Source organism: Felis catus, chromosome F2 (assembly GCF_018350175.1).
Source record: "Felis catus isolate Fca126 chromosome F2, F.catus_Fca126_mat1.0, whole genome shotgun sequence".
Taxonomy (NCBI): domain Eukaryota; kingdom Metazoa; phylum Chordata; class Mammalia; order Carnivora; family Felidae; genus Felis; species Felis catus.
In genome coordinates this window covers 75,698,438-75,724,517 of record NC_058385.1, presented here as the reverse complement: position 1 = coordinate 75,724,517, position 26,080 = coordinate 75,698,438, and the positions used below count along the sequence as shown (strand labels likewise).

General features: G+C 52.0%; 1 protein-coding gene across 10 annotated transcripts in view; it reads left to right on the top strand.

The window, feature by feature from the left end:
* Positions 1 to 26,080, top strand: part of ZFAT (zinc finger and AT-hook domain containing) — a 286,335-nt gene that overhangs the window by 132,659 nt on the left and 127,596 nt on the right. For 9 of the 10 annotated variants that reach the window (XM_023248127.2, XM_045050258.1, XM_019823176.3 and 6 more), the window contains one exon: positions 8,311 to 8,562. In XM_023248127.2, the coding sequence (XP_023103895.2) occupies positions 8,311 to 8,562 (252 nt within the window). Of the gene's footprint in view, positions 1 to 8,017; positions 8,158 to 8,310; positions 8,563 to 26,080 lie in introns of those variants that run through there. The other variant, XM_045050259.1, reaches the window with a different exon arrangement.

Below are 26,080 nucleotides of genomic sequence, written 5' to 3'. Positions count from 1 at the left end.
GGGTCTGTCTGTGTTGTTGTGAATGGCAAGATTTCATTCTTTTTTTATGGCGAGGTAATATTCTAATGTCTGTGTGTGCGTGTGTGTGCATTGTGTGTGTATACATATGTATACACATGTGCGTATATATACATATATATGTACACACACACCCCCACCCCACATCTTTTTTATCCATTCATCTATTGATGGACACTTTGGTTGCTTCCGTATCTTGGGTATTGTAAATACTGTTGCAGGGAACGTAGATATGCATGTATCTTTTCAAATTAGTACTTTTGTTTTCTTCGGTACCTAGAAGTGGAACTGGCAGATCGTAGGGTAGTTCTTTTTTTAACTTTCTGAGGAAACCCCATACTGTCCTCCACAGTGGCTGCACCAGTTTGCATTCCCACCAGCAGTGCACGAGGGTTCCTTTTTCTCCACATCCTCGCCTGTTTCTTGTGTTTTTGATTTTAGCCATTCTGACGGACGTGAGGTGTAGTTTTGACTTTGCACTTCCCTGATGATGAGTGATGTTGAGCATCTTTTCGTGTGTCTTGTTGGCCATCTGTAGGTCTTCTTTGGAAAAATGTCTGCTCAGGTCCTCTGCGCGTTTTTTAATTGGGTTTTTTTTGTTGTTCTTTGTTATTCACGTGTGTGATTTTTTTATTTCTAATTTCCATCCACATACTTTGTATGATTTCAGTCTCTGTACATTTATTGAGACTTGATTTATGGCCTAACATGTGGTCTGTCCTGGAGAACGTTCCACGTGCAATTGAGAAGAGTTTATGTTCTGCTGATGGTGGTGTTAGGCTTTGTTTTTACAGTGCCGTCCACGTCTTCCATCTCCTTGCTGATGCTCGGATTTTATAATTGAGGAATATGTGCTCAGAGACTGGGGGAATTACGACAACACCCTCACGGTTACCTGGTCAGTAGATGGGAGAGTGGGATTGGACCCAGTTGCCCTGGTGGCATTTGCTTGTTCTTACACTGATGTGGGTATAATCAAATTCTTACTGTGAAGCTGCTTTAAGAATTATTTTCCAGGGCACCTGAGTGGCTCAATTGGTTAGGCGACTCTGGGTTTTGGCTCAGGTCATGATCTCATGGTTTGTGGGTTCGATCCCCACGTTGGGCTCCGTGCTGACATAGAGCCTACTTGGGATTCTCCCCCTCCCTCCCTCTCTGCCCCTCCCTGATCTGCATGTTTTCATGTGCACACTTGCCCTCTCTCAAAATAAATAAATAAAAACTTAAAGAAAAAAGGAATTATTTTCTTTTGTTAACGAATTTACCTTCGACCTAAATTTTTCTTGAACACGTTTTCTCTCTCTCTTTTTTGGTGTATGTATACTGGAAGATTAGTTGCCTGTACAGTTTAATTTTTAAAAGTATTTAAGACTTTAATTAAACTCAGATTCTTAATACGAGCAAATTTCTTCAAAAGTCTTTCATTAAGAACTCCGAGTCTTTCTTTTTTCTCTCTGTGCGAGTCCATACTATTTGAGGCTTCTAGAAGCTTAGTTTCTCTCTAATGATTTCTATTCAGGCTTAACCTTCACAATTCATTTTAAGTTGAGAGATACTTGAAATGGTTTAATTAAACCTTTAACTGAGCAGTAATTGATTTATTATTTTGGTCTCCCTTTATAACATGAAGGTTCCTAAATCCTTTGGTTTATTTTATAGCCTTTTAATCTTTTTTGCTCATGTAGGAAGTGGTCTGCATTAGAACCTTTCATTTTCTCCCCTCTTCCTAATCAAGTCTCTGGCTGTGGTCCAGGAAAAAACTGCCTCGTGGAGAGAACGTGTGCGTGTGTGAGTGTGTGGTTGTGTCGGTGAATGTGTGTGGGTGTGTGTTTGGGCGTCAGTGATGGGTGAGCACGTGTGTGCCCACATCTCTTCGTCCTGATGGCGCCTGGGGCAGGCGGGCTTCCTGGAGCTGGAACTCAAGCGGGTCACCAGAGAGCCTTGTTTGAGCTCTTTTATCTTGTTCCTCTTTCAGACCTTCCATAGAAACTCTTCTTCTTATCTCTTCCTTCCCTCCCATCCTGCTTCTTTTTTTTTTTTTTTAATGTTTATTCATCTTTGAGAGAGAGCACAAGTGGAGGAGGAGGGGCAGAGAGACAGGGAGACACAGAATCCGAAGCAGGCTCCAGGCTCCGAGCCATCAGCACAGAGCCCGACGCGGGGCTCGAACCCACGAACCGTGACATCATGACCTGAGCCGAAGTCAAGACACTTAACCAGCTGAGCCACCCAGGTGCCTCACGCTTCTTTATTCAGTAGCCGTGCACCTGTTACCTGCCTGGGTGCCGTGCTGGGGGCAGGGTGCCGGACGCAGGGGGTGCTGTTCCTGTGGGTCCGCCTCCTGGCTGGTGGCTGGCTGGTGGGCAGAGAGGCGGTTGTGCAGTGCAGTGGGGAAAGCACTTCTCTGGGCCCAAGTGCAGGCTGCTAAAGAGGGGGTCACAGAGTCTAGTTTGAGGGTGAGAGGAAGCTTCCCACAGGAAGTTGGCATCTAAATTTAAATGTCTGTGTCGTCTCTTCTGGACAGCTGCCGCCATAAGGTCGCGCTGAGTGTCCGTAGGCGTGTTGCACTTGCTGTTCCAGAAGCCACCGAAACCTGAGCCCTCTCTTCTACTCTGGTAGGCAGCATGGGGGTAGTTAAAGAGCACCCACCTCGGATAGACTCGTTCCAGTTGTGGAGCGGTCATGTGACAGCCATGGCTGCCGTGGCCCACAGCCTGCTTTTGTGCAGATTACGAAAAGGCCCCCCCGTTCTGGGCTGGTGAGTTAGTGGTAGCAGGCTTTCTTTCTGGGCGAACCAGCCGAAAACGTGATCAGGGCTGATGCAGCCCGTGCGCAGTGCCCACCCGCCTCGCGGAGCATGGCCCAGGGATCGGCCCCCCCGCCTGCCCTCCACGGGCACAGCTGCGGAGGCCCTGCTGCTGGCCTACGGGAGTGGCTCTCGGCATCTGTCACAGGGAGATAAGATGCCGGCCTTTATTTTTGAAGAGGTTATGGGATAAATACACATTAATACCCAATGCCTTAGTACGTGGTGAGTGCACGAAGCACTTCACGGCCCCAGACTCAGAGCGCTCCAAGGCTTGTAGCTGGGTGACACCGTCATCACTTTCCTGCAGAGTGCAGAGGACAGGTCAAATCGTATTATTTCTGCGCTCGGGAATGAACTGAGCCGACACAGGAGTGAAGCTCACGGACTCGGAGGCAAACAGTGGGTTTAAAGCCTTGCTCTGCCACTCATCTCTTCTGTGTCTTGCGGCAAATTGAGCGCTCTTCTTAGACCTCAGCATCTTTTTCTGTAGAATGGGAATAACACCAGTGGTTCCCAGACATTTGATGGGGAAATGCGTGTGAAGTGCTCTGCGCGATGCTGAGCTGTACGTGCTTAATGATCGCTGGTTGTTGCCGTTGTTCGCATGACATTTCTGCATCATTGCTGGGAAGTCCACGGGGAGCAGGCTTGGGGTGCCTTGCCCCCCCGGTGCCTCGTGTTCCAGGGCCAGCCGTAGTCTGTCCCGTGAAGGGGACGCCACGTTCCCCATAAGCCTAGAAGGCTCACACTCCCGCGCTTCTGATAAATAATTCATAGTCTTCCCATTGCTTCCTGGGCTCGTTGGAAGTAAATGTCAGAGACTGAGTGTCAGGCCCAACTGTGTGAAGAGTTTCAGGATTTTCCTAAATTCTTGAGTGGGAGTGACATGATTAAGCCACGGAGTCAGGGTGCTGCCTTTCTCCTTAGTCTTCAGCACAATGAAATGTGGATGCCCCGAATTCTGCCCTGGCTTTCTTGCTGTGTGAGAAACTCTAAATGAAGAAATCAAGGGAAAAGTGCAGTAATGAACAAGAACGGGTGTGCATTGACGAATCACGTGATGTGATGGTGGCCTGGCTGGGAGGCTGATAGTTCCTTCAGGGAGACTGTCCATGTCAGAATATTAATGAGCATGGCCGTAGTAGTAAGCAGCTGTCACTTATCCATCACCTTCTAAGTACTACGCTCAACATCTTAATGGGTTGCTTTTATTTATAAGTGACTATAAAACAGACAGTCTTGTGTTTATTCTTCATATTGGAAATGGAAGCTCCGGGGATTGAACTCAAGGCGGCCTGTCTCCCAGCTGGTGTTCTCTGCACCACACACACTGGTGCCTTGAACATGCTGAGCACCCTCCCGAGGGATACGTGACTCAGTGGAAAGATCTGGGCCGGGGAGAAGGAAACCTGGATCCTGGCTCTGAGCTCAGCAGCACGCTCTGGAAAATGTGCTGAGTGCCTCGAACCTTTGAGTCCCTCATTTCTTTTCCTATTGAGGAAATTACATTTGCTACATCCATCTCTTAAGGTTTTTATGAGGATGAAATGAGATAATAACTGGGAAAGTGCCTCGCACACTTGAGTGATGTACAAATAAAGGGCTCACGTTATTAGATTTTTAGTAGCGTGGAGCTGTTTTTTTTCATGGTGCCCATGTTGTCTTCTGATTGAATTTAAAAACCCTTGGCAGAGGCTTCCTGTCCCTTGCTCGTTTTGGCCTTGGATCTTCTGACTGTGAGGAAGCTGTCCCCCAACTACAGCTTTGGGACAGGGTTGAAATGATGCATGCTGGCTCGCCCCTTTCTTCCTTTGGGAAACTGTGGACACAGGAAATGGCCTCCTGTCATCAAACAACTGATGGACGTGTATTTACTTATTCGGTGGCTGCGACATCTCCAGCTCTGTCTGCGATCCTGTGGGCCCTGGGGATTCAACCTTGGGATGTGTGACAGAGGTGGGGAGAAAGGGACACATGCAGTCGGAGGCTGTGTCAGTGACTTACATGCTACGTGTGTCTCATACTGGCAGCGTGAGACCAGCTGGGGTGGCCTCGTGGAGGAGGCTCTGAGGGTTTGAATTGGGGCCTGGGGTGCAGGAGGTGGGCACAGGCAGGGGGCGAAGTGCGGGTATAAGAAAAGAGACTGGGCTTACCTGTGTAGATTTCGTGAGGTCTAGAACATTGCCGAGCAGCAGGGAGAGAGCACAGCTCTGTGTGTGTGTGTGTGTATGTGTTGAGCCTTGTGAGAAAGGACCTAGAAAGCCAGGTCTGAGTGTTGTAAACAATGGAAAGTTCCAAAGCAAGGGCACAGCAGTGAGACAAGGGGTGGAGGCGGAGGAGGGCGGGAGCAGGAGGCTGGAGGCCGTGTGAAGGGATCTAGGTGACAGGGAATGGAGAGGGGGTTCTGTGGGCAGATGTCTTTGGGACAGATCACAGAGACACTGGACAGAGGGACCCATGGAGGAGGAAGGGGACGGAAAGGAAGCCCATGCCGAGGTCTGGACCGCGGCGTTCTAGGACCTCGCTTGCCCGGGGCCCGGGTTCTCAGCACTTCTGCGGGGCGTCCGTGGTTGCCCCGGTTCCCAGTGCTCTTCAGTTATTCCAAGTTCACTTATGAATATTTCATTTTTTGCTAACTAATTGGTCTTGAGCATCTGCATTATGGATGTGGCAAGATGTAAGATGAGTTTTGTCACCGTCGTGTTAGAGGTTTTCCAAGGCTCTCAGGGCTGATTTTGTGTCTCTCCCTTGACAGCCAGATTATGCACCGCTCACCAGTTTAATTCACTGGGATTTATCAGTGCCTGCCGGCCCTGCGGGATACCAGGTTAGGTGTTGGGGGGGCAACGGGCAGTCAGGACCAGGGCCATGAGTCCCCTGTGCACAGACCGCGGCAGGCAGAGCCCCTCACCCCGTGGCACTGTGGCACGTGTTCCGGCTTGTCTCTGAGGAGGGAAGGTGGGGTGCCCTGCCGCTGTGAGCGTGGTGAACCCCGGGTGAGGGGCATGGTTGCCCACAAGACTGCTGGCCCCAGCCGTAAGTTTGGGGGTCCCCGGGACCAGCTAGCTACGAATCCGGGGGACCCCAAGGGCTCTCTCAGCTTCCGTGGTTTGTTGGAATGACTCACAGAACTCAGGAAAGCAGCATACCACGATTACCATTTTCTATAAAATGTATATGAGTCAGAACCAGCCAAAGGGAGAGATGCAGGGGCCGAGTCTGGGGTTGGAGGGTTTGAGGTGTGGACCTTTTGGTCACCCTCCTCCCCCTGTGGAGTCCTGGATGCCTTGCCTTCTTCCGGCTGTCTTACATGACAGGACCCAAGAACTTCCAGCCAGGGATGCTCACCCCAGCCTTTGGTGTCCAAAGGTTTTATGGGGGGCTTGGTGACCCACTGCCTACGTGGCTGGCTGTTGGTCCCATGCTCGTCCTGTAGGTTCAGATGAAGACGTTTGTTCTCCAGTTCCTCCAGAGGTCAGGGCCGGTCTGACTTGTCACAGGGCCCGTCATAAATCACGTTGTTAGACCAGGCATACAGGCACCCCTGTCGGGCAGGACCTCCTGAGGGCCTGGAGGTCCCCTCCAGTAGCCAGGGGCAGAGGCCAGACATCTTGTCTACATGGCTGCGTCCTCATAGGGCATTTCAGAGAGGAGCATCAGGCCGTCTGCATGGCAGGGTTCAGGGTCCCTCTTCGGTGTTGTGCCCGGGCCACAGGCATCCGTAACTGTCACGAGACACATTTCTGCAACTCAGCCGACGTGACGCGCGGTGCGTGTTTCATAGCCTCCCCGCCAATCCTTCTCTGCTGTTCCTTGCCGCTTCAGTAACTTGCACAAGATCATGCCGTGGTGACGAAAAACAAGGAGAACCGTTCTCATGACCGTGAAGTAAACAGTTCTGTCCTTACTGTGTACATTCCTTCCCTCGCCGCCCCCTCCGGCCTCCCATACACGTCGGCTGGGCCTTGTGTCTACACAGCTGTTCTGCTCGGTAAAACCTGGTGTGGGCCACAGGATCGAAGCGTCCTGTGCCCTCGTTCGTGCCACCTGGTCTCTGCCTTTGCCTGCCTGTTGTAAAGTGCTCCCTCCCCGGCCCCCCGTCTCCAACATGCCCCGGACAGAGCGGGAAGGCAGGGATTGTATGCCTCACTGTGGCCCTGGCCGACGAGGGCTCCGCTGTGGCTCTCGGTTGGTGCCGACCCAGCCCGGCCCTGCAGCTCCACAGAAGCCCTGCCCCTGCAAGGGCTCCCCCACAGCTCTTCCCCCGTTCCAGTGCTCCGTCTCCTCGAGTTCTTGGGGACCCCGCGTCGGAGCAGCCTCCTCTGTCCAGGGCCCACGTTGTCAAGCCGCTCGCTGGTTCCTGGCAGATTCTGCCCCAGAACCGTCCTGCCCTCCTCTCCCCTGTGGTCTCCCTGCCTGACTTGGGAGCACCGCAGCCCTTTTCACGGGTCCTCATGGGGGTGGCCGAGGGCGGGTGGGTGACACTTTCCTGTGCAGGGCGGTAGCCTTGGAGAGAGCAGGAGGGGCCCCGAAGACCTCACCGCTCGGTACGTGACCATTTTCCCAGGGGGGGTTGCTGGAGCCTAGGACCCCTCCCCTCCTCCGCTGCTCAGAGTCAGAGAGGATGGCGCCCTGCAGGCGGCTGGCCCTGGGGCGCCGGCCACACTGTGCTGGCTTCCTGCTTGGCGTCTCTCAGGGTACCTGTCACGTGACATCACCTGAGCCCGCACCCCTCCACCTTCACACGAGCAACAGCAGGATGCTCCCCGACCCCGCTCGCCAGTCTCACTTCCTACCCGCATTCTGGAGGTGACTGCCTTAAACACGAGCGCCGATTAACCAGAGTTACAAGTTGACAAATGATTTGAAGCTTGCTCCAGAGCGGCTCTGAGCATGCCATCCAACTCGCTAGGTCGCCTGGAAACTTGAAGCACGTTGCTCTTGTCTTTAGTCCTGTAACTGGTAGATTGCGATTGTAGTTCTTTTTTCCCTGTTTTATCAGAACAATTTGGCTGTAATAATTATGACGCCTTGAAATAATCTGAATAGTTGTGCAGCTCATTATGAGCATGAAAGGCTAAGCGGCCTTTGAGAATCCTTCGCAAAGAAGTCCTTAAGCACTTTTCCGAGAACTGGGTATAAATGGACCTGCTGCTTGCTTCACTAGGAGTCTGATTTGTGAACCGGGCGGCTGCCGGTCACAGTTCAAAATCGTCCCCACTTTACGGAGGAAGCCTGTGCCAAGGTTTGATCGCATAGTATTTTTAAAGGAGAGTATTAGAAAACTGGTTGTACGTTGGCATGTGGATGCAAAACTGTGAGCACTAAAGGTACGTCTGCAGCTGTTAATTTCTGGAACGGCTTCAGACTTTCTGTTTTTCATAAAACCCGAAACTGAACACATTTCCACATTTGGAAGTTGAGTGCGTGCCGTGCACTGTCGCCTCCTGTGACTCCGTTGTGCCCTCTTGTTTCCTTGGTAGAGTTTTCGGTCATGAAGAGGAAGAGAGGCAGGCCGAAGGGGTCCACGAAGAAGCCCAGCGGCGAGGAGGAGCTGGCAGAGAGCGTCGTCAGTCCGCAGGAGGGCAGTCCGCCGGCCCCAGAGGAGGGGAGCAGCCTGGCTCCGGGCAGCTTGGAGTGCGGCCAGTGCCGTCGAAAGTTCTCTAACCCGCGCCAGCTGAGGAAGCACGTCTGCATCATCGTGCTGAACTGGGGTGAGGAGGACGGAGACGCAGGTACGTTGCCCAAGGGCCGGACGCGCCAGTTTCTCGCGAAGACGTGTAACTGCGGACAGCCGTTTGCCCTGGGTCAGTTACTGCATGGAGATTGAGCGCTTTTATATGCGGCCTACCTACCTGGAAAAGTCTGTGTTTGGGAACCGATGACTGTTACTGTCGGTGACGTGTCCGGTAGGCGGTGCCCACGGAGTGCGAGTCACTGGGGCACGTCCGCGGGAGCTCTGGGCTCTGCAGAGAGGGTAAAACACAGCGTCCCCTCGGTGAGCTTGCGTCCTGGGTAGGACAGCAGGGTTGTGCATCACGAGGTGTTAACAGGGAACGTACCCTTGGAGGGGAGGCGGCCTTCTGATGGGGGTTCAAGGGAGCCTGGAGTCATGGTGTGTGTGGCATTGGCATTAATGGAGGGAGGTGTGGGCAGAGGTGCAGACGTTAGGGTGCTCGGGGCCCCTGTGAGGCATCTGCTGAGCCAGCAGTGGCTGGGGGGCTAGGTTGTGGCAGGCATTCTGGAAGAAAGGAAAGAACACTGGTGCTTCCTCCACTTACGTTCCTGGCTAAGCTTCATCTGAAGTAACTTGCTTTTTAAAAAATAGTTGTTTAATTTTGAGAGTGAGGGGGGACGTGGGGGAGGGGCAGCGAGAGAGGGAGATAGAGTTCCGAAGCCCGATGTGGGGCTCCAACTCGCGCCGTGAGACCATGACCTGAGCTGAAGTTGGGCGCTTCGCTGACTTTGCGCCTGAAGTAACTTCTGAAAGAGGCTGAAGGAGGTTCAGTGAAGGTGGGCAAGGAGTGCTGTCTCTACGGTGGGGCAGGTCTCGGGGGCGACCCTGTGGGAGGAATGAACTAGCAGGACTGCACTGGAGAGGGGAGGGCCTCTGCTGTGGGCCCTGCTCTTGTCTGGTTCTTGTACCGCTTGTCAAGTCTTGAGACTTTGCCCAAAACTTTGAGTTCTTACTGTGTTTTGTACTGTGCTAAGCTTGTTACATGGGAGTAACCAGTTCTGGTCAAAACATAGGCTTTGGAATATGGCAGCCAGGGTTTGAATCCCAGCTCCTCCAGGCCTTAATAGCTTCCTTCTGCCTCAGTTTCCATATCTGTAAAATGGGAATAAAACACAGCACTATCTCATATGGTTGCTTTGAGGATTGAATAAGGCAGGACTTTTAAAGTGCTCAGAAAAGTACCTGCATTTGAAAAGCGCTCAGCAAACATTAGCTATAACTTATTCGTAGCAGTATGGGAGCAGTACTGTTGTCTTCCTTCCTGTTGTGTATGTAACGATAGCTAGACTGGGCAATCAGGTGTTTGTCCAGGGTTCTTTAGTTAGCAAGGGAGCCTAGCCTCTGAACCTCAGTCCTCAAGTCCCTTTATGGTAAACACCTCCCAACCGGGAAGCAAGACCCTAGCGCAGATCGGGGGCGTAACTGAGTAACTGAGTAACTGATATTTACCAGACATCTAGGTTGGTGGCCAAGGCTCATTGCCAACATCTGTGCAAACTGTAGAAAATATAAAACGTTCTTTCCTTTGAAGAACGGCTCTCGAGGTGACTTTCTAGGCTGCATGGGCTAATGCAAATAATGGACTAGCGCTCAAACAGGATAGGCCACTGGGAAGACACCTGTCCCGAAGCGGAGGGCACGTCATTGCTGTGGGAGGCACGTAGGCCGGGAGTGCTGTGGTTTCAGAGCCATTGGCTTCCTGTTTCAGAGCCTGATGCCCTTTTGGCAAATAAAGATACTTCTAGAACTGAGATGGTTGAGGGAGGAAGGATTAGAATGCACCTCCCTGCCCATAAAGTGCTGATTTCTGGTGCATTTGTCAACCACTGGCCCTGGGTTATGGGTTGTCCCCTCCGGCCCCCACCCCCTGCACACCCCCACTCTCTTTTTCTCACACAAATAGTTAATGGTGGTTGCATGTTGTTTATTTGTTCATTAAGTTTTTTACTTTATTTATTTATTTATTTATTTATTTATTTATTTATTTTAACGTTTATTTATTTTTGAGACAGAGAGTGACAGAGCATGGATGGGGGAGGGGCAGAGAGAGAGGGAGACACAGAATCGGAAACAGGCTCCAGGCTCCGAGCCATCAGCCCAGAGCCTGACGCGGGGCTCGAACTCACGGACCGTGAGATCGTGACCTGAGCTGAAGTCGGACGCTTAACCGACTGAGCCACCCAGGCGCCCCTAAGTTTTTTACTTTAATCCCTGTATAGTGTTCCTAGTTTCAGGCACACAGTGTAGTGATTCAGCACATCCACACGTCACCCGGTGCTCATCACAAGTGCAGCCCTCAATGGCATCCCCCCAGCCGCCTCCCCTCGGGTAGCCATCGGTGTGTTCTCTGTAGTTAAGAGTCTGTTTCTTAGTTTGTTTCTCTCTTTTTTCCCTTTGCTTGTTTTGTTTCTTAAATTTCACCTAGGAGTGAAATCAGATGGTATTTGTCTTTCTCTGACTTATTTCACTTAGTGTTATACCCTCTAGCTCCATCCATGTCGTTGCAAATGGCAAGATTTCATTCTCTTTATGGTTGACTGATACTCCATTGCACATACACGTATGTGTCCATGCATGCACACACACACACACACACACACACACACACACACCACACCAGCTCTTGATCCAGTCACCAATTGATGGACACTTGGGCTGCTTCCGTAGTTTGACTATTGTGGAAATGCTGCTATAAACGTAGGGGGGCATGTGTCCCTTTGAATTAGTGTTTTTGTATCGTTTGGGTAAATACCCAGCAGTGTGATTCCTGCATCACAGGGTAGTTCTGTCTGTAGCTTTTTGAGGACCCTCCATACCGTTTTCCAGAGGGGCCGCACCAGTTTGCGTTCCCCGTAGCCCTTGCCTCTTAATGAGTGGGGCCGGCTGTAGCGTTAAGAGAGCCCTGTGTGTACCTGCCCGAGTCCCGAGAATTTGAATCTTTGGGGTCATTCAGTGCTGTCTTCTTGAGGACCTGCTTTGTTTTTGTGCCTTCACATGATTTATCCCGCCAGCCTCCTCCTGAGAGACCCCTGGGCTTTCTGTGCGATTACGGCCGGAACTCAGGGTTCTCCTTTGCAAAACCTTCCTGCTGCTGCTTCCTTCAGATGTCAGACCTGGATCTAAGTTGGATGCAGCCTGAGGAGTTCAGTCGGGTCTGTGGATTGTCTGCATTGCCCTCAGGGTTTTCTTCCTAAAACAAAGTTTTTCAGTGTCTCCCCTTCAGAGTCAAGTGCCAAGTCGTCTCCTGGGCATTGAAGGCCCTTAAGATCTTTCCAAAAAGATCTTTCCAAAAAGATCTTTCCAAGAAGATCTTTCCAAAAAGATCTTTCTTGGGGTGCCTGGGTGGCGCAGTCGGTTAAGCGTCCGACTTCAGCCAGGTCACGATCTCGCGGTCCGTGAGTTCGAGCCCCGTGTCAGGCTCTGGGCTGATGGCTCGGAGCCTGGAGCCTGTTTCCGATTCTGTGTCTCCCTCTCTCTCTGCCCCTCCCCCGTTCATGCTCTGTCTCTCTCTGTCCCAAAAATAAATTAACGTTGAAAAAAAAAATTAAAAAAAAAAGATCTTTCCAAAAAGATCTTTCCATGGAGCTCTACAGCATTGTTTTTCTGTGTCGTATTGTTGTCAGCTGAGCAAATTTAGGGTCGTTGCCAGTCTTTTGCTGTTGTAAATATTGTTTTCATAAATACTTCTGTGTGCAGGTGTATATATATGTACGTGCGTGCATATGTGCCTGGGCACACATGTATTTGTGGACTTACGTTGTTACTTTCATAGGATAAATTCCTACAAGTGTAATTGCTGGGTCAGGATGTATATTACTTGTTGCCGAATTCCCCCTCCCCACCAAAAGCTCACACCAATTCAGGTTCCAGAAGTGTCTCACAGTACCTATCTTGTTTTTCTTTTTAAATACCTGAAATGATGCAGAAAGTACTAAGAGGAAAGTAACAATAATCCAGAATTTCACTGCCTAGGTGTATTGACTACTATACGTGTAAGAAAGAGAAGGAAGATCCTTCTCCCTTCTGTGTACACATATGTTTTTTAGAAATGGGGTCATGTATCATGTTCTGTGATTTCTTTTTTTACTCACTAATGTAGCCGATAACATTTTCCATGTTAATATTTTTTTAACAAGCTGTTTCGTAGCACTTTCTGGATACTCCGTGTTTACTGCTGCTAGCTCCTGTAATTCTCACAGCAACCTTAAGAAGTAGGCATTATTGTTACTCTCATTTTGTAGGAGAGAATACTGAGGCACAGAGAGGTTCAGGAGTTTGCTTAGATCACACAGCCTGTATGTGGTGGGTCTGGGTTCTGAACCCACCGCGGTGTGGTAGCTGTGCTATGCTTCCTGACCAAACTACTCAGTAAATGCGGATTTTTGTCATTTTTAAAGGACACCCAGCATTTCATCGTATGTGTGGGCCATATATTTTCCTTCATCGGTTTCCAGTTGATTGACATCCAAGATTGCTTTTCATTTTTCTCCCTGATTACAAAAAAGAAAACCACTACTCAGGGCGTCTGAGTCAGTGAAGTGTCCGACTCTTTTTTTTTTTTTTTTTAATGTTTGTTTATTTATTCTGAGAGCGAGTGCTCATGGGAAACGGGCAGAGAGAGAGGGAGAGAGAGAATCCCAAGCAGGCTCCATGCTGTCAGCTCACAGCTCGACACAGGGCTCGAGCTTAAGACCTGAGATCAAGACCTGAGCCAAAATCAGGAGGTGGACGCTTAGCTGAGGGAGCCACCCAGGTGCCCCAGGCATCTGACTGATTCTCGATCTCAGCCCAAATCTTGATCTCAGGGTTGTGAGTTCAGGCCCTGCACTGAACTCTGCACCAGGCTTGAAGCCTACTTAAACAATAACAATGACAATCCACAGGTGAGTGGTCTTGAGCGTGCATATTAATTTTATTATTTGCACTTATGCTATTATTATCTTAGACGGATACCAGTAATGTAATTGCTCGGCTAATAAGGGTATAGTTTACCTTTTGACACATACGCCTGTTGCCAAGCCGCCCCGTAGACAGCATCTGTCAGTTACTTCCCGGACACATATGTGCCGAGGGTATTTTCCACATTTATCATTGTCTTGTCGTTTGTAGCCTTGCTTTGTTTTCTTTCTCACTTTGCTGGAGTTTTAAATGTCTGTATTGTCACTACATGTTCCTTTTAAATTTCTTGCCCTTTTCTTCATGGCTTAGAACACTTACCTCTACCCCCAAATAATAAAAAACGTGCTCCTATGTAGTCCTCTGTTATTTTTGTACGGTTGTATTGGTTACCTGTGTCTTTGATCCATCTGGAAATTGTGTTTTGTAAAAAGTTTAAAGTAAGACAGTTATATATTTGATCACTAAACATGGGCAAAAGAATTCTGCTTAATAAATGCAGTTTGGTAGATAAGCTATTTCACATCAAAGGGTCCACAGAGGAAATAATAAGGGTCCGGTGCAACGTCTAAGAAATACTTTAAAAGAGTAAAACTTCGTATTTTGAAAATAATTGCGCATTCATAGGAGGTTGCCAAGATTGTCTAGAGAAGTCTCGTGCCCTTGACCCTGTTTCCCCAAGGATTGTGTAGAGGTTCACGCATGACGTCAGAATGGGGACGTGGACAGTGAGATGACGTGTGTGGGTAGTTCCGTGTCACGTGTCACAGGGGTAGACATGTCAACCCACCCCCACCCTGGGCAACCACAGGTCTGTCCTCCAGCTCTGTAGTTTGGTCATTTGAGCATCTTCTATCAGTTGAATCACATGGTGTGTGACTGTTTAAGATTGGCTTGGAAAACCCCCTTTCCAGCCTCACTTTCATAATTTTATAGGTGAGGAAGTTGAGTCCAGAAGTGATGACGATCAGGCGGAGCCCCACGCCTCGTCCGAGGTAGGGTTGGGGTGCCATCCCACACCTCCTGACCCTCACCCGTTGGCCAGCCTGCTGTGCCACGGCCGTGTCTTGAAACCGGTCTCATTTCCACTCCATGGAGGCAGATTTTATTCATTTCAGTGTACCTTTGTGAGCTTTATCTCTAACCTTATAAGAAATGAAGGCTCCACCCTGCGAGGTTCCTGTTTATCTTCTGCTCTGTAATTAGTTCAGCCAGGTCTCCTACAATGGCAGACTTGAGCAGTCCTTTCTAATAAGATTATCAGCGGCCTCCAGTAATAGCCGTAGAGAAACTGGACTCGTGTTCCATTGATTTGAATGACCTAAAAGGACTTTAAGTTAACAAATACCAAACGGAAAGGTAGAAGTTCTGGGAGTCTTTCCCTTTCTGGCCCCTGTCGAAGCCGCTGAAATATGCAGAAATGACCTTCTTCCCAACTGGCTTGTGGCTGCCGTCCATGTGTCCGTGTGACTGCTCCGGATCCTAGTTTGCCAAGCACAACGTTACAATTTGGAAAATTCTTGCATAATTGTTTTAATACACGGTCTGCAAAGAGCAGATTAGTGACATTTCAAACAGTTGACCTTGACTCTTTAGCTTGCTAAAACAATTACAAGAAAACAAAACAAGCCCTTCCCTTCCCTGAACCACAGCAAGTTAAAATAATACTTTTGATGTGTATTCAACGTTTGTTTATTTTATTCTGCATTTGAATAGTAAAAGAAACCAGGAAAAGAGATTTTTTTTTTTAATGCCATTATGTGGAGCAGCTGGTGTTTTTGAAAAACAGTTTGCGGCCTACAGAAATCAATATGTCAACTTTATAAAAGTGACTTCTGAACCTGTCTTAGCTTGTTATTTCTGGGGTCATTTTCTGCAAGGAGAGTTGCAGAAATGGGCTCTTAACTCTTGTTAAATCTGTCCTCGAGAAGACAAGGCATTTATTTTAAGATACTCCCTAAGATGCCCCTGTAATCTTCATGGAGATTTTTTGTAACAATGTTTCAAGTGCCTTCTACTGCGTTTGTGTTAGCCAAACGGCTGACTCCGTAATGGCTGCTCTGACTGAAAACGGTTTTGGGTGAGTTGTGTTTGAAACTTTGCAGGTGGCAAGGCGGAGCAGCGTCAGTCTCTCGAATGGGACATTTTTCCCCGTGGAAAGCTGAGTAATGGTAACGGCCGGTTCCTCTTGCTGCCTGTAAACCCTGGTTTCACCCGTGCACCGGTCAGGTGACTGGAAGCCTGGAGGTCGTGTCTCCAGGCACACCCAGCCTTCGGCCTGCTGGGAAGTGCGGGCGTGTGCCCTCACACTGTGAATATTCCCTCGCGGTGACACCTTGTGCTCCCAGCTCCCCCGCTTCTCTCCAGCTGCTCTTGCCCCGCCTGCTCGGTGAGCTCCTGTTCCTCCTCTCATCACGTCACCCCCCCCCCCCCCCGCCCCGTCACTGTCACTGTCCCCGAGTCTGTCAGTCAGCGGAGGCCAGGCCACACCCTTACAGCAGGCCTCTCCCAAACTGCAGTGGCCTAACGGAAGAAGCAAGCTCGCGTTCTCCTTCGGACTCCATACCTGCTGCCGGTCCTCAGGGGCTCTGCTCACTCGGGGTCCTGGACGGAGAGAGCAGCCCCCCGCCCCGAACGTGGCTGGTCACTGTGCAGGAGGGGAGGAGAGCCCTGCCTCGAAGCGACACCCGTCATTTCTGCCCGTGCATTTCGTTGGCCAGAGCTGATGTCGTGGCCCACCGACTCCAAGGGGCCAGAAAGTGCCTGGGGTGGGGGAGAGCCGGAGGTGTTTGATGACTGTCACTAGTGACTGCTGCATGGCTCCCATCCGCTTCCTTGGACTCACCCCCCAGCTGTGCTCTGTGACCTGCAGACGCCCTCCTTGCCCCCACCCCGTCCTGGGCTCCAGATCCGTTCGGGTGACCCACAGGCGGCTTGAGCTGTGGGCTTGTTTGGTGCTGAGCTCACTGACTAGCTCCTTACAAATGGTCGCCCCATATTCTGACTTGGTGACTGGCCCCACCATCCAGATGTCACCTCTCACATTGGTCATTTATCATGGTCAGTTGACTTTTTCTGGGAGATATTTCTCCAATCCTCCTCTCTATCCGGCTGACGTTCGTGTCGATCAGGCCCCATCATTCCCTCCACAGACTCTTTGATGGCTCTGGTCTGTGCCCTACTCCCATCTGCGCTCTGTGTCGACCAGTGATTTGCATACACGTCCCTGATAAATATTCATTTTTTACCAATAAATTGCATTTTTAAAATTTAAAAACCAACTACAGCATCCTTACTGTAGGCCCACCACTGTACTGAGTGTCTTAGAAATATTAATTGATTTCCTCTTCATTAAAAACCCCATGAGGTACTTACTGATTTTGTCCCTGTTTCACAGATTCGGAAACTGAGACAAGCACCCTCTCCAGTGTTACCCCGTAGTAAGTGGTGGGCCTGGGATGGGAGCCCAGGCATTTTGCTCAAATCCCCATTTGCTGTAAGAACGTGTTTATGGTTGTTGTAAAACACACGTAAAATATAAAATTCGCAAGGATGCGGTAAGAAAGGGAAAGAGGAGTTCTCCCATGTTCTCCCCGGATTTCAGTGGATTGTTTTAGACACGCCCTGGGTGCGTCCACTCTGGCTCTCCCTGCCGCTGGGGCCAAGTGCACGCTGCTCGCATCCGTACCCCGAGGACCGGCTAGCTCTCCCTGCTGCTGTTCAGACAGTCCGAGCTCCTCATGAGCCTGCTGGGTTGTTTCTGCACAGCCTGACAGCTGCCCCCCCGCCCCGACCCCCTCCCATGTTGCCCGTGTATGACTCTGTAACAGACTTCTGGTGGTGCCAGTACCCTACACGCTTGTCTCTTGTACGTTGTTCCCTTTGCCTGTGGAATGGCCCCCTCCCCTCCGCCTTCTGAGTAGCCACACTCGCCTCTGGCCCCAGGCACTTGCCCATCCCTCTGCCTTTGCACACCCATCCCTTCTCCAGGACGCCAGGGCCGTCTGGTGTTTGTGTGCCAGCAGATGCCCACCCTCCTGCAGCTCCTGGCCTCACTGCTGTCTCAGGCTGGCTCAGCGTGCCCATCCTTGTCCTCAGCCTCTGCCTCCTGGCAGCCCAGGCTGCTCACCCCGTGCCATGCGTGTCTCCTCGTGTTAGGAGTGTCGTATGTGTGTTTATATCCCCACGTGCTGATAGCTCAGCAGACAGGATCTCGTGCTGTCCCAGGGCCTGGTGCCCTGCACATGGCATAGAGTCACTCATCACTGTCCTTTCTTTGCCAAAATCTAGAGCCAAACTCTGCTTCTTTATGGATTTGGCATAAGGAAGACCGTGTTACGTACGTCGTGTGGGTATGTCATTTCGTTACTCTGTCTCCAGTGTTCAGAACAGTGCCTGGTACACACGAAGTGCTCAGTAAATGCACGGATCCTTTAGAGCACAAACAGGAACTACAAAGTCTCTAATGAGCAGGAAACTCAAAGTTAGTTTTTCTAACTTCTATGTACGTTTCTACGTGGTGTGGGCCAGGTGACCTGGATCGGCCCCAGTACGTGCTGCTGGCTGCCTGGCCAGCGCACCTGCTGATGGTCATTTCTGGACTCTGTGTTCTTTACACTTGGGGTTTCATCTCTCATTTTTCTCACCTATATTTGATGGTTGCCTGGGAAAGTTACCTCTCACTTGCTGGTGCTTCCCAGTCTTCTGAACTAGAAACCTGAGTTGCGCTTAATTCCTCCTCTGATCTCACCCCAGACTGCACTGTCATTGAGCCTTACTGGCTTTTGTGCGCCCCCCCTCCCCCCCCCCCCCCCCGAGCCACCCTGGGACCCCCAGTCTCCTTCCTGACCTTCCTCCCTGCCCCAGGTCTAGCTTCCTCTTTGTCTTTCTTTTCTTTTCTTTTCTTTTCTTTTCTTTTCTTTTCTTTTCTCTTTCTTTCTTTCTTTCTTTCTGAACACAAGTGTGCTGTTTAAGTTACTCATCGTTATCTTATTATTAACAAAATAAGGCACTGTGTTTACAGTCATGAAACAAGAAACAGTCTGGAGAAAAGTTGGGCTGGAGGGAAGGTGAGGAGGGTGCGGGGAGAAGATGGGGGGCAGGCACAGACTCAGATCTGCCCCTGTGGGGTTTGGGGTTCCCTTCCCACCCTGATCCAAGCGCTGTTCTGGATCTTCGGAGTCAGGTGCCAGTGGGACCTCCCAGCCACTGTCAGCCACAGCCTTTGGATCGGTGGCTCCACATCTCCACTGGCCCCCTAACCCCGCCCCTCCACAGAGCAGTGTCCAGTGCAAAGGTGACCCGTTGCTTTCTTGTTGAGCATCCCTCTGTGGCCTCCCTGTCCCTGCGAGGAGGGGTCTCCCCCTTGCCCTGAGACTAGATGCTGCATCTGGGCCACTGCTCTGCACACTTGTGCCTACTTGTCTCCTGGCTCCTTTGGTGCAGGCACCGTTTCCTTCTTAGGGAGCCCCCTCCACCCCCTGAGCCCGCCAGCTCTCTCTCTTCAGGGCCAGCAGCTGGTAAACAGCTGCCCAGTGAAAATATCTGAGCGTGACCTTCATTACTCTGGTAGCTTCTGGTAGCTTTTAAATGAAGTTCAGATGGGTGATAACAGGGTAGGTGATCAGACTGCTTTAGGGGAGGAAGAAAGCATGAGACCTATAGCTGGGAGCCCATGGGGAGCTCTGTCGGGCCCCAGCAATGAGTGTGAATCAGGCTGGGAAATTCTACAGATGCGTGTTTACATGCTCTCAGAATTTCCAGAGGCGAGCTAGTCCAGAGCTTCCACGGGTCAGTAGCAGACACACCCAGGTGAGCGGGCCCGTGATGCTCACTGGCCCCGGCTGGGCTCCACGGAGGTGCCTCGTCTTGCCGCGCCCAGCCGCTGCCAGGGCCCTGAGCATCTGTTCTAATCCTCCTGCTGGACGCCAGGGTAGGGCAACCATCTCACTGCAGATGAAGAAAAAGAGGCTTTGCCACCTGGAGGGAGTTGTCCAAGGCCAGCTGGTGATTACCTGAATCCCTTAGACTTCTGACCTCAAGCTCTGGTCATGTGGATCAAGCTATCTTCTGGGATGCTGGCCCTCCGACTCGCCACCCTGCCCTGGCCCAGAGTCACCTGAATTCAGACCTCCGGTCCTGCGGGAATGAAGTCTCCAGGTGTGAGACAAAGTAGGGCTGACGCCAGGTACCCCGCAATCCCTCCTCCTGACTTGCTGTGTCTCTCGGGCAAACCAGGGGTGCTCAGTGCCTTTTCTTGCGGTGGGAGGAGAGAGCAGAGGAGGAACACACAATCCCACCTAAGTGGGATGTTATGCCGGGACTTTTGAAGGGAGGCGTTCTTGTTCAGCATCTTGGTGGCTCCTGGGGCCGTGCTGGCTGCGAGTGACTGTGCTGGGGAAGCCGGTTCTCCTGTGTCAAGACCAAGGGCACAGCCCACTGTGGCTTGATGTGTGAAGTTCGGTGGGCTGCCCGCTGTGTCCTGGCGTGGAGGGACTTGAGAGGGTGTGATGGAGTCCGCGGCACCTGGGCTTTCCTGCTACTTAATGCTTTTTCCCAAGACAAGGAGCTGTTGTGCCTTGTGACCCCGTATGAACAGGAGCTCGGTCTCTCCCGGGAAAACCCCCAATGGCTGAGAAGTCGTGGGATGGGTGGCCAGACTTACTGCTGGGCCTGGTGCTTCTGGCTAAAGCAGGGGGCTGGGCCTGGTGCTTCTGGCTAAAGCAGGGGGCTGGGCCTGGTGCTTCTGGCTAAAGCAGGGGGCTGGGCCTGGTGCTTCTGGCTAAAGCAGGGGGCTGGGCCTGGTGCTTCTGGCTAAAGCAGAGGCAGGGCAGGGCAGGACCACATGTCTGTGGCGTACATCCTGGAGGGCTTCCTGAGGAGGGGGCCATGAGCTCCATGTCTGAGGATGACCTGGCGTTTATGTGTGCGGAGAGGAGGTGAGACAGGCGTTTCCTTTCCTGTGGCTCCAGCACAAGCCTGCAGGTGCGGTAACATAGCGGGAACCGGGGTCACGGGGAAGACAGAGGCCTCCCGCCCTTCCTGTGCTGCTTCTCACGGCTGTCACTGCACGGGGCCGCTGCTGGAAGCAGGCGCCTGCCTGGCTTTCCTCCGGAGCCAGACAGCCGGGAAGATGCGAGAAAGCCTGAGGGGAAGAACAGAAGCGAGAGTGATGCGTATTCAGCAGGTCCGATGGAATTGTCGTGGGCTAATAAGTTCCTTAAACTGCTGTCTTAGCAGCGTGGAGCGAATTGGTGCCAGAGTCCCAGAATATAATCCCTTATCAGTCTGCTGTTCTGACGACTGTTCTGAGCTTTTTATTAATGTGGCTGATAACACTTACTCTCTGGGGTGTTCTGAGATTTAATTAGTTCTTGGGCAATTTAGAACAGGTACTTTGGAATATTAGTGCGGTGTTAATTATACATGAGTGCCTATGAGCTAATTTCTTCAAATGTGTGATTGCAAGCACGCTTAACTCTTCATCTGCCCTTTGCCAAGTCAACCTGCCTGGTGTGAGGGTTACCACACGCAGGGGGCGCTGTGAGGGTTGTTGCCGGTGATGCGATGGCGAGAGAACGGCGTTCGCGCAGGAAAGTTGCTCAGAGTTCGGTGGTGCGGGCGGAGAACCAGACCGGCACTTGGAGGTACGCGTGAGGAGCACCCACCGAGGTCACACGGGGTCTGGAGGGAGCTCAGAGGAGTCAGTGGGAGAGGGTGTGGGGGAGTCCCGATGAGGGTCTACAGTATCCGAATTCAGCAGTGGCCGTGGGAGTGGCAAGAAGGGGACAGAGTCCAGAGCTCCGGCGGAAATGGGATTCCCAGGGCCCGGTAGAGGTCGGACAGGGCGAGAGGCAAGAGGGAGTGAGTGGGCGGTGGCCTGGGTCTTGGCTTGGGTGCTAGGGTGGAGGACGGGCCCTGCCAACCTGAGAACCCCAGGGAGAAGCAGGTTTGGGGGAGAGAGGACAGGTTCCTCGTGGTCACCTGTTGAGTTTGGCAGACGGTGGGTGTCCAAGGGGATGTTATCTACCTGGCCGTGGAGCCGGCAGGAGGCTGGGCTGGAGCCCTAGCCCTGGGGCCATCAGCCTATGAGGGCACAAGTAGACGGTCATCAGGGGACTGGGCGGAAGTTCCTGAGGAAGACCACTTCTAAGGGAGAGGAGGACAGGTCAGCGATGATAGGTAAGGCAGGGAGACGAAATGAGATGAAGCTGGGATAGAGGCCATTGTTCTTGGGTCTGAGGAGTGTGGCTCATGCCGACATGAAGGTGACATGGGGCCAGAAAGAGGAGCCATCTAGGGTGACTGAAAGGATCTCTGTGGGGAGCTGGTGGGACATGGCCAGGAAGCAGGTGCCACACTTGAATTGGCAACCCGAGGGTTTAGTAAAGGGATTCCCCATCAAAGTGTGGTCATGGGGGAGACTGTGGATAGCTCGGTAGTGGGGTGCTGTTTACGCCCCAGGTATAGAGACAGAGGGGGAGAGTGGCCCCTGAACTCCAAGGCCAGTCTGTGGCCGAGGAAGCAACCTCAGACAAGCTGGTGACCAGGAGGGAGCCCAGATCTCCTGCCATTGCCTCCTCCATTGGCCAAACCCAGCGGGAAGCCAGAGGGCAGTGGACCCCCTGGGTGAAGGACAGAGGGTGGGCCTGGAGGGACAAATGGGAACTTTCTAGAACATGGGGACACTGGAGTTTTGCCCATTACCCTTTTTTTTTAAAGTTTGTTTTTGAGATAGTGAATGGGGGAAGGGACAGAGAGAGGGAGAGAGAGAGAGAGGCAGAGAGAGAATCCCAAGCAGGCCCTGCACAGAGCTTGATGACATCTCACGAACTATGAGGTCATGACTTGAGCCAAAATCAAGAGTTGGACACTAAACTGACTGAGCCACCTAGGCACCCTGCTCATTACTCTTAAAATGGGACCCATGCTGGGTGTCTGCTCCCTGCCTCAGGTTTGTAGTCAGAGCGCCCCCCCCTGCGTGCGAGGGCACCAGGCCCTGCTGTGGGGGGGGGGGGGGCTCAGCACTGTGGGTGTGCACACCCTTCTGGGAACATCTGCTTCCACATTAGGTTTCGCATTCCACCTTGCACTGTGCCATAGCTCTTTTAAACACTGTCTTTTCAAAAGGAAATGAAATATAAAGAATTACTCCAATGTGCTGGGGTTGAAGAGCTATAAGGCACAGATGTCAGGAAATTAGAAGTTATAGTTCCCGGAACGTCAGTGACTCGACAGGGCACACTGGGCCGGGGGGCAGGTGAGGCACGCTCCCGCTGCAGCTCTCTTGTGTTAGCACAGACCCAACGGAACCACGGGGACTGGGCGTCCTGGCCCCAGACCGGGGGTGGGTACGCACGGGCACCAGCCCCACGGCAGCACACGCGGCCCGAGGGACGGCTGTGCGTGCTTCACTGTGCAGCCTTTCCCTTGCTTGAACAGTGATTCGCTTTGCACACACAGACCGTAAGTTTAGAGAGCTCCCGACCTATGCAGCTGAAAGACAGAGTGTCGCTCACGCCCCGCGCCCTCCGCCCTGGCCACTCACGGCAACGACCGTCGTCGAAGTGGTACTTGGCACAGCCCTTCTGCGTGCGTCTTCATCCGCTCGTTTTCAAGGTGTTTTCAGGGCCCTGCAGAGGTGCTAGTGGCTCAGGGTGGACGGGTGGGGGCGCTGGTGTGGGAGGTGGCGAGGGGGACCCCACCCGTTTCAGCCAGAGAAATCACGCCCCTTTGCCGACTGTTTACGTTGAAATTGCTTAAATAATTCACCTGACAGTGGTCCTGCCGCTCGACACCCTTGATGAGCACCTTCCTGCTGCAGTGAGAGTCATGCTGGGATTCAGACAGTGAATGTCTACACAGCGTGGTGTGAATTTGACGGACAGGGGCCCCTCAACTGAGGGCCTCATGTTCCGGAAGAGCACGGTCATTAGAGCCTTGGAGCAAAAAGTGAAACATAAAAAGATTGGCTACAGGGGCACACGGTGCATACGGTAGTCGAGTTACAGGTGCTCGTTAAGTTAATGCTCAGGAAAGCGCTTTGCACACTGTAAAGTACCACGCGGAAGATGAGGTGGTCTTATCTAAGTACCGGTGTAGTTTCTCTGTCTCTCCAGATTGTTGACCGGAGGAAAACTACTAGACAGACACAGACCACCGTGAGATGTTTCCGTCCGAGCCCCAGTGCTGCTGATGGGGTCAGTGCTGACCTTTCCTCCTGCGGCCTGGCTGGCCTCCCCCCAAGACCCGCTGGGGTTTGATGGGAGCCAGTGCAGTCTGCCTTTTACGCACCTCGGGCAGATTTCAGCTATCGATCTCACTAAAATTACATCCTGTTTTCTGTTAGGTCAAGTGTGTTTTCTGAAACAGCTCGGTGAAGATATTTTAGACATCTTGTGCAATTTGAAGATAAAATACGACCTTACGGTGAATTGTGTAATTAACACCTGTGTACAAAGCAGGCCGTTTGGAAGGTGGTTCACCTTAAAAGCAGCATCAGGAAGCTTGGGGTGTAACCTGGGTACTTCCTTCCCCCAGCCCCCAATCAGTGTCTTTATTTCCCACACTGGATGCTATTTATTAAGAGACATCGATTTTCCAGCCATTCCTTGTCAGGCACCCTGCGGAGGCCCAGGGGGTGAGCTGGGCATTCTCTGAAACAAGGGTGAGTAAACGATCCCAGATTACCCATTGGTGTCAGGCTGGGCGCCCTGCTGGCAGCTGGGCTTCCCTGAGTGTCTCTGTCTCAGAAGAGCCACTGTTAGTGCCTCGTTTGCTGTCAGAGACTTCAGTCTGTCTCAGTGCAGGGGAGACAGACCTTCACCTGTGCGAGCAGTGCTGAAACTCTTGCCTTCCTCGCTTACCAAGAATGGCCTTTTCCCAACGAGGAGCTTGGCTGCAGAGCGGAGGAGCTGGGCATGCCCCCCACGAGCTGGGATGGGATCTTCGATGCCGGGCCCTGGGTGCAGAGGCTGGCCCGGCAGCCTGTTGTGCTAGGGTCTCCAGCTGTGCGGCTGTCTGCACCGTGTGCCTTAGTGTGGCTGGCAGATTGGCGGGGGGCGTGGGACGTGATGGGGAGCACAAGGCCTCTGAACCGCTGATGGGGACTCGACCGAGGGCACACTGAGCAAGTGCCAGCCTTTATTTCCCCCCTTGGCCTTCCGCACAGATGGGCCAGGCCCCCATTAGAGGGAAATGGGCTGGGGGGAAAGAGGTTGTTTAAGGGCGGTGTTCGGGTGCCGTGGTCCGTGAGCGCCTGTAAGCCAAGCACTTTCCCCAAGGAGAGAGCAGAGAGAGGGCCAGGCCCGTGTGTCCTCACAGTCATCTGAAGACAACATTGGCCACCGTGGGGCTCAGCTGTTTGGTTGGTTTCTGTCCATGTGCTCTATCAGGGGCAGGAGAGGGCAGGGAGAAGGCCTCACTCTGTTGCGGACAGACTCAGGGATGATATTGGGTTTTCCTACTAATCGGGGAGGGTCTCTTGGTCCTGTCACCTCTCCCCCTCACTGAGCCTTGTCTTTTTTATTTTTTAATTGTTTTTAATTTTTTTTTTTTTTTTTTAATTTTTGAGACAGAGACAGAGCATGAGCAGGGGAGGGACAGAGAGAGAAGGAGACACAGAATCCAAAGCAGGCTCCAGGCTCTGAGCCGTCAGCACAGAGCCTGATGCGGGGCTCGAACTCACGGACTGCGAGATCATGACCTGAGCTGAAGTCGGACGCTCAACCGACTGAGCCAGCCAGGCACCCCGAGCCTTGTCTTTATAATGGGCTTAGGGACCCAGCAGCTTCATGAGGGGCCGAGGACCAAAGACGGTGATGACAGTGTAGCATGCTGAGGGCGGGGGCGCTGGTCAGTGTTGGCTCACCTGTCGAGTGGGTGAGCCTCGGAGCTCTCTGCGGGTAGGAACGGGCCTGGTTCTTCTCGGGTCCCCGGAGCCTGGCACAGGGCCAGGCACCCAAGGGGTCCTCTGTTGTTCTCTGCTTAACAAATGGCCGACTCTGCTGCCTTGTGAAGTGTGAGGCCCTGCCCTGTCTCCACTTTATCGAGTCCCTGAAGCGTGTCAGGCACTGATAGGCTTCCTGCACAATGGGCTAAATCCTGCCGTGCTCATTGCGCTTAGATCCCTGGGGAGGGGTGGGCAGACAAGCAAATAAATGAGCCGTGTCACAGTGACCGTCCTCACTGGTAGGAAATGGTTGTGTGAGTGGTGTTTGTTAGATCAGAACTAGCTCACTAGACTCCACGCTGTGGACCTGCCCAGCTCCCGCGTGCCTGATTGCCTTCTAGCTTACTCTGTGATATACCTATTTGTCAAGTCTTCAATATCCTGAATGTCCCCACTAGCCGTAAACTCCAGGAGGCAGGGGTCTTTCTCTGTTCCGTACACACAGTGTCCCAAATGCCTAGGACAGCGTGCGGCTCTCCATAATTATCCGTGGAGTGAACTGTTGGCTCGTAAAGAACAAATACATTCTGTAGTCCTTTGATAATTCCAAGGAACTACTTATTTCTTTTGCGCATAAATGATGTTTTGTTTAAGAAGCACAGACACGGAGAAGATCTGGAAACAGGAGGAGAACGAGAAGAAGTCAGCTTACAAAGAGAATGTTTTATTA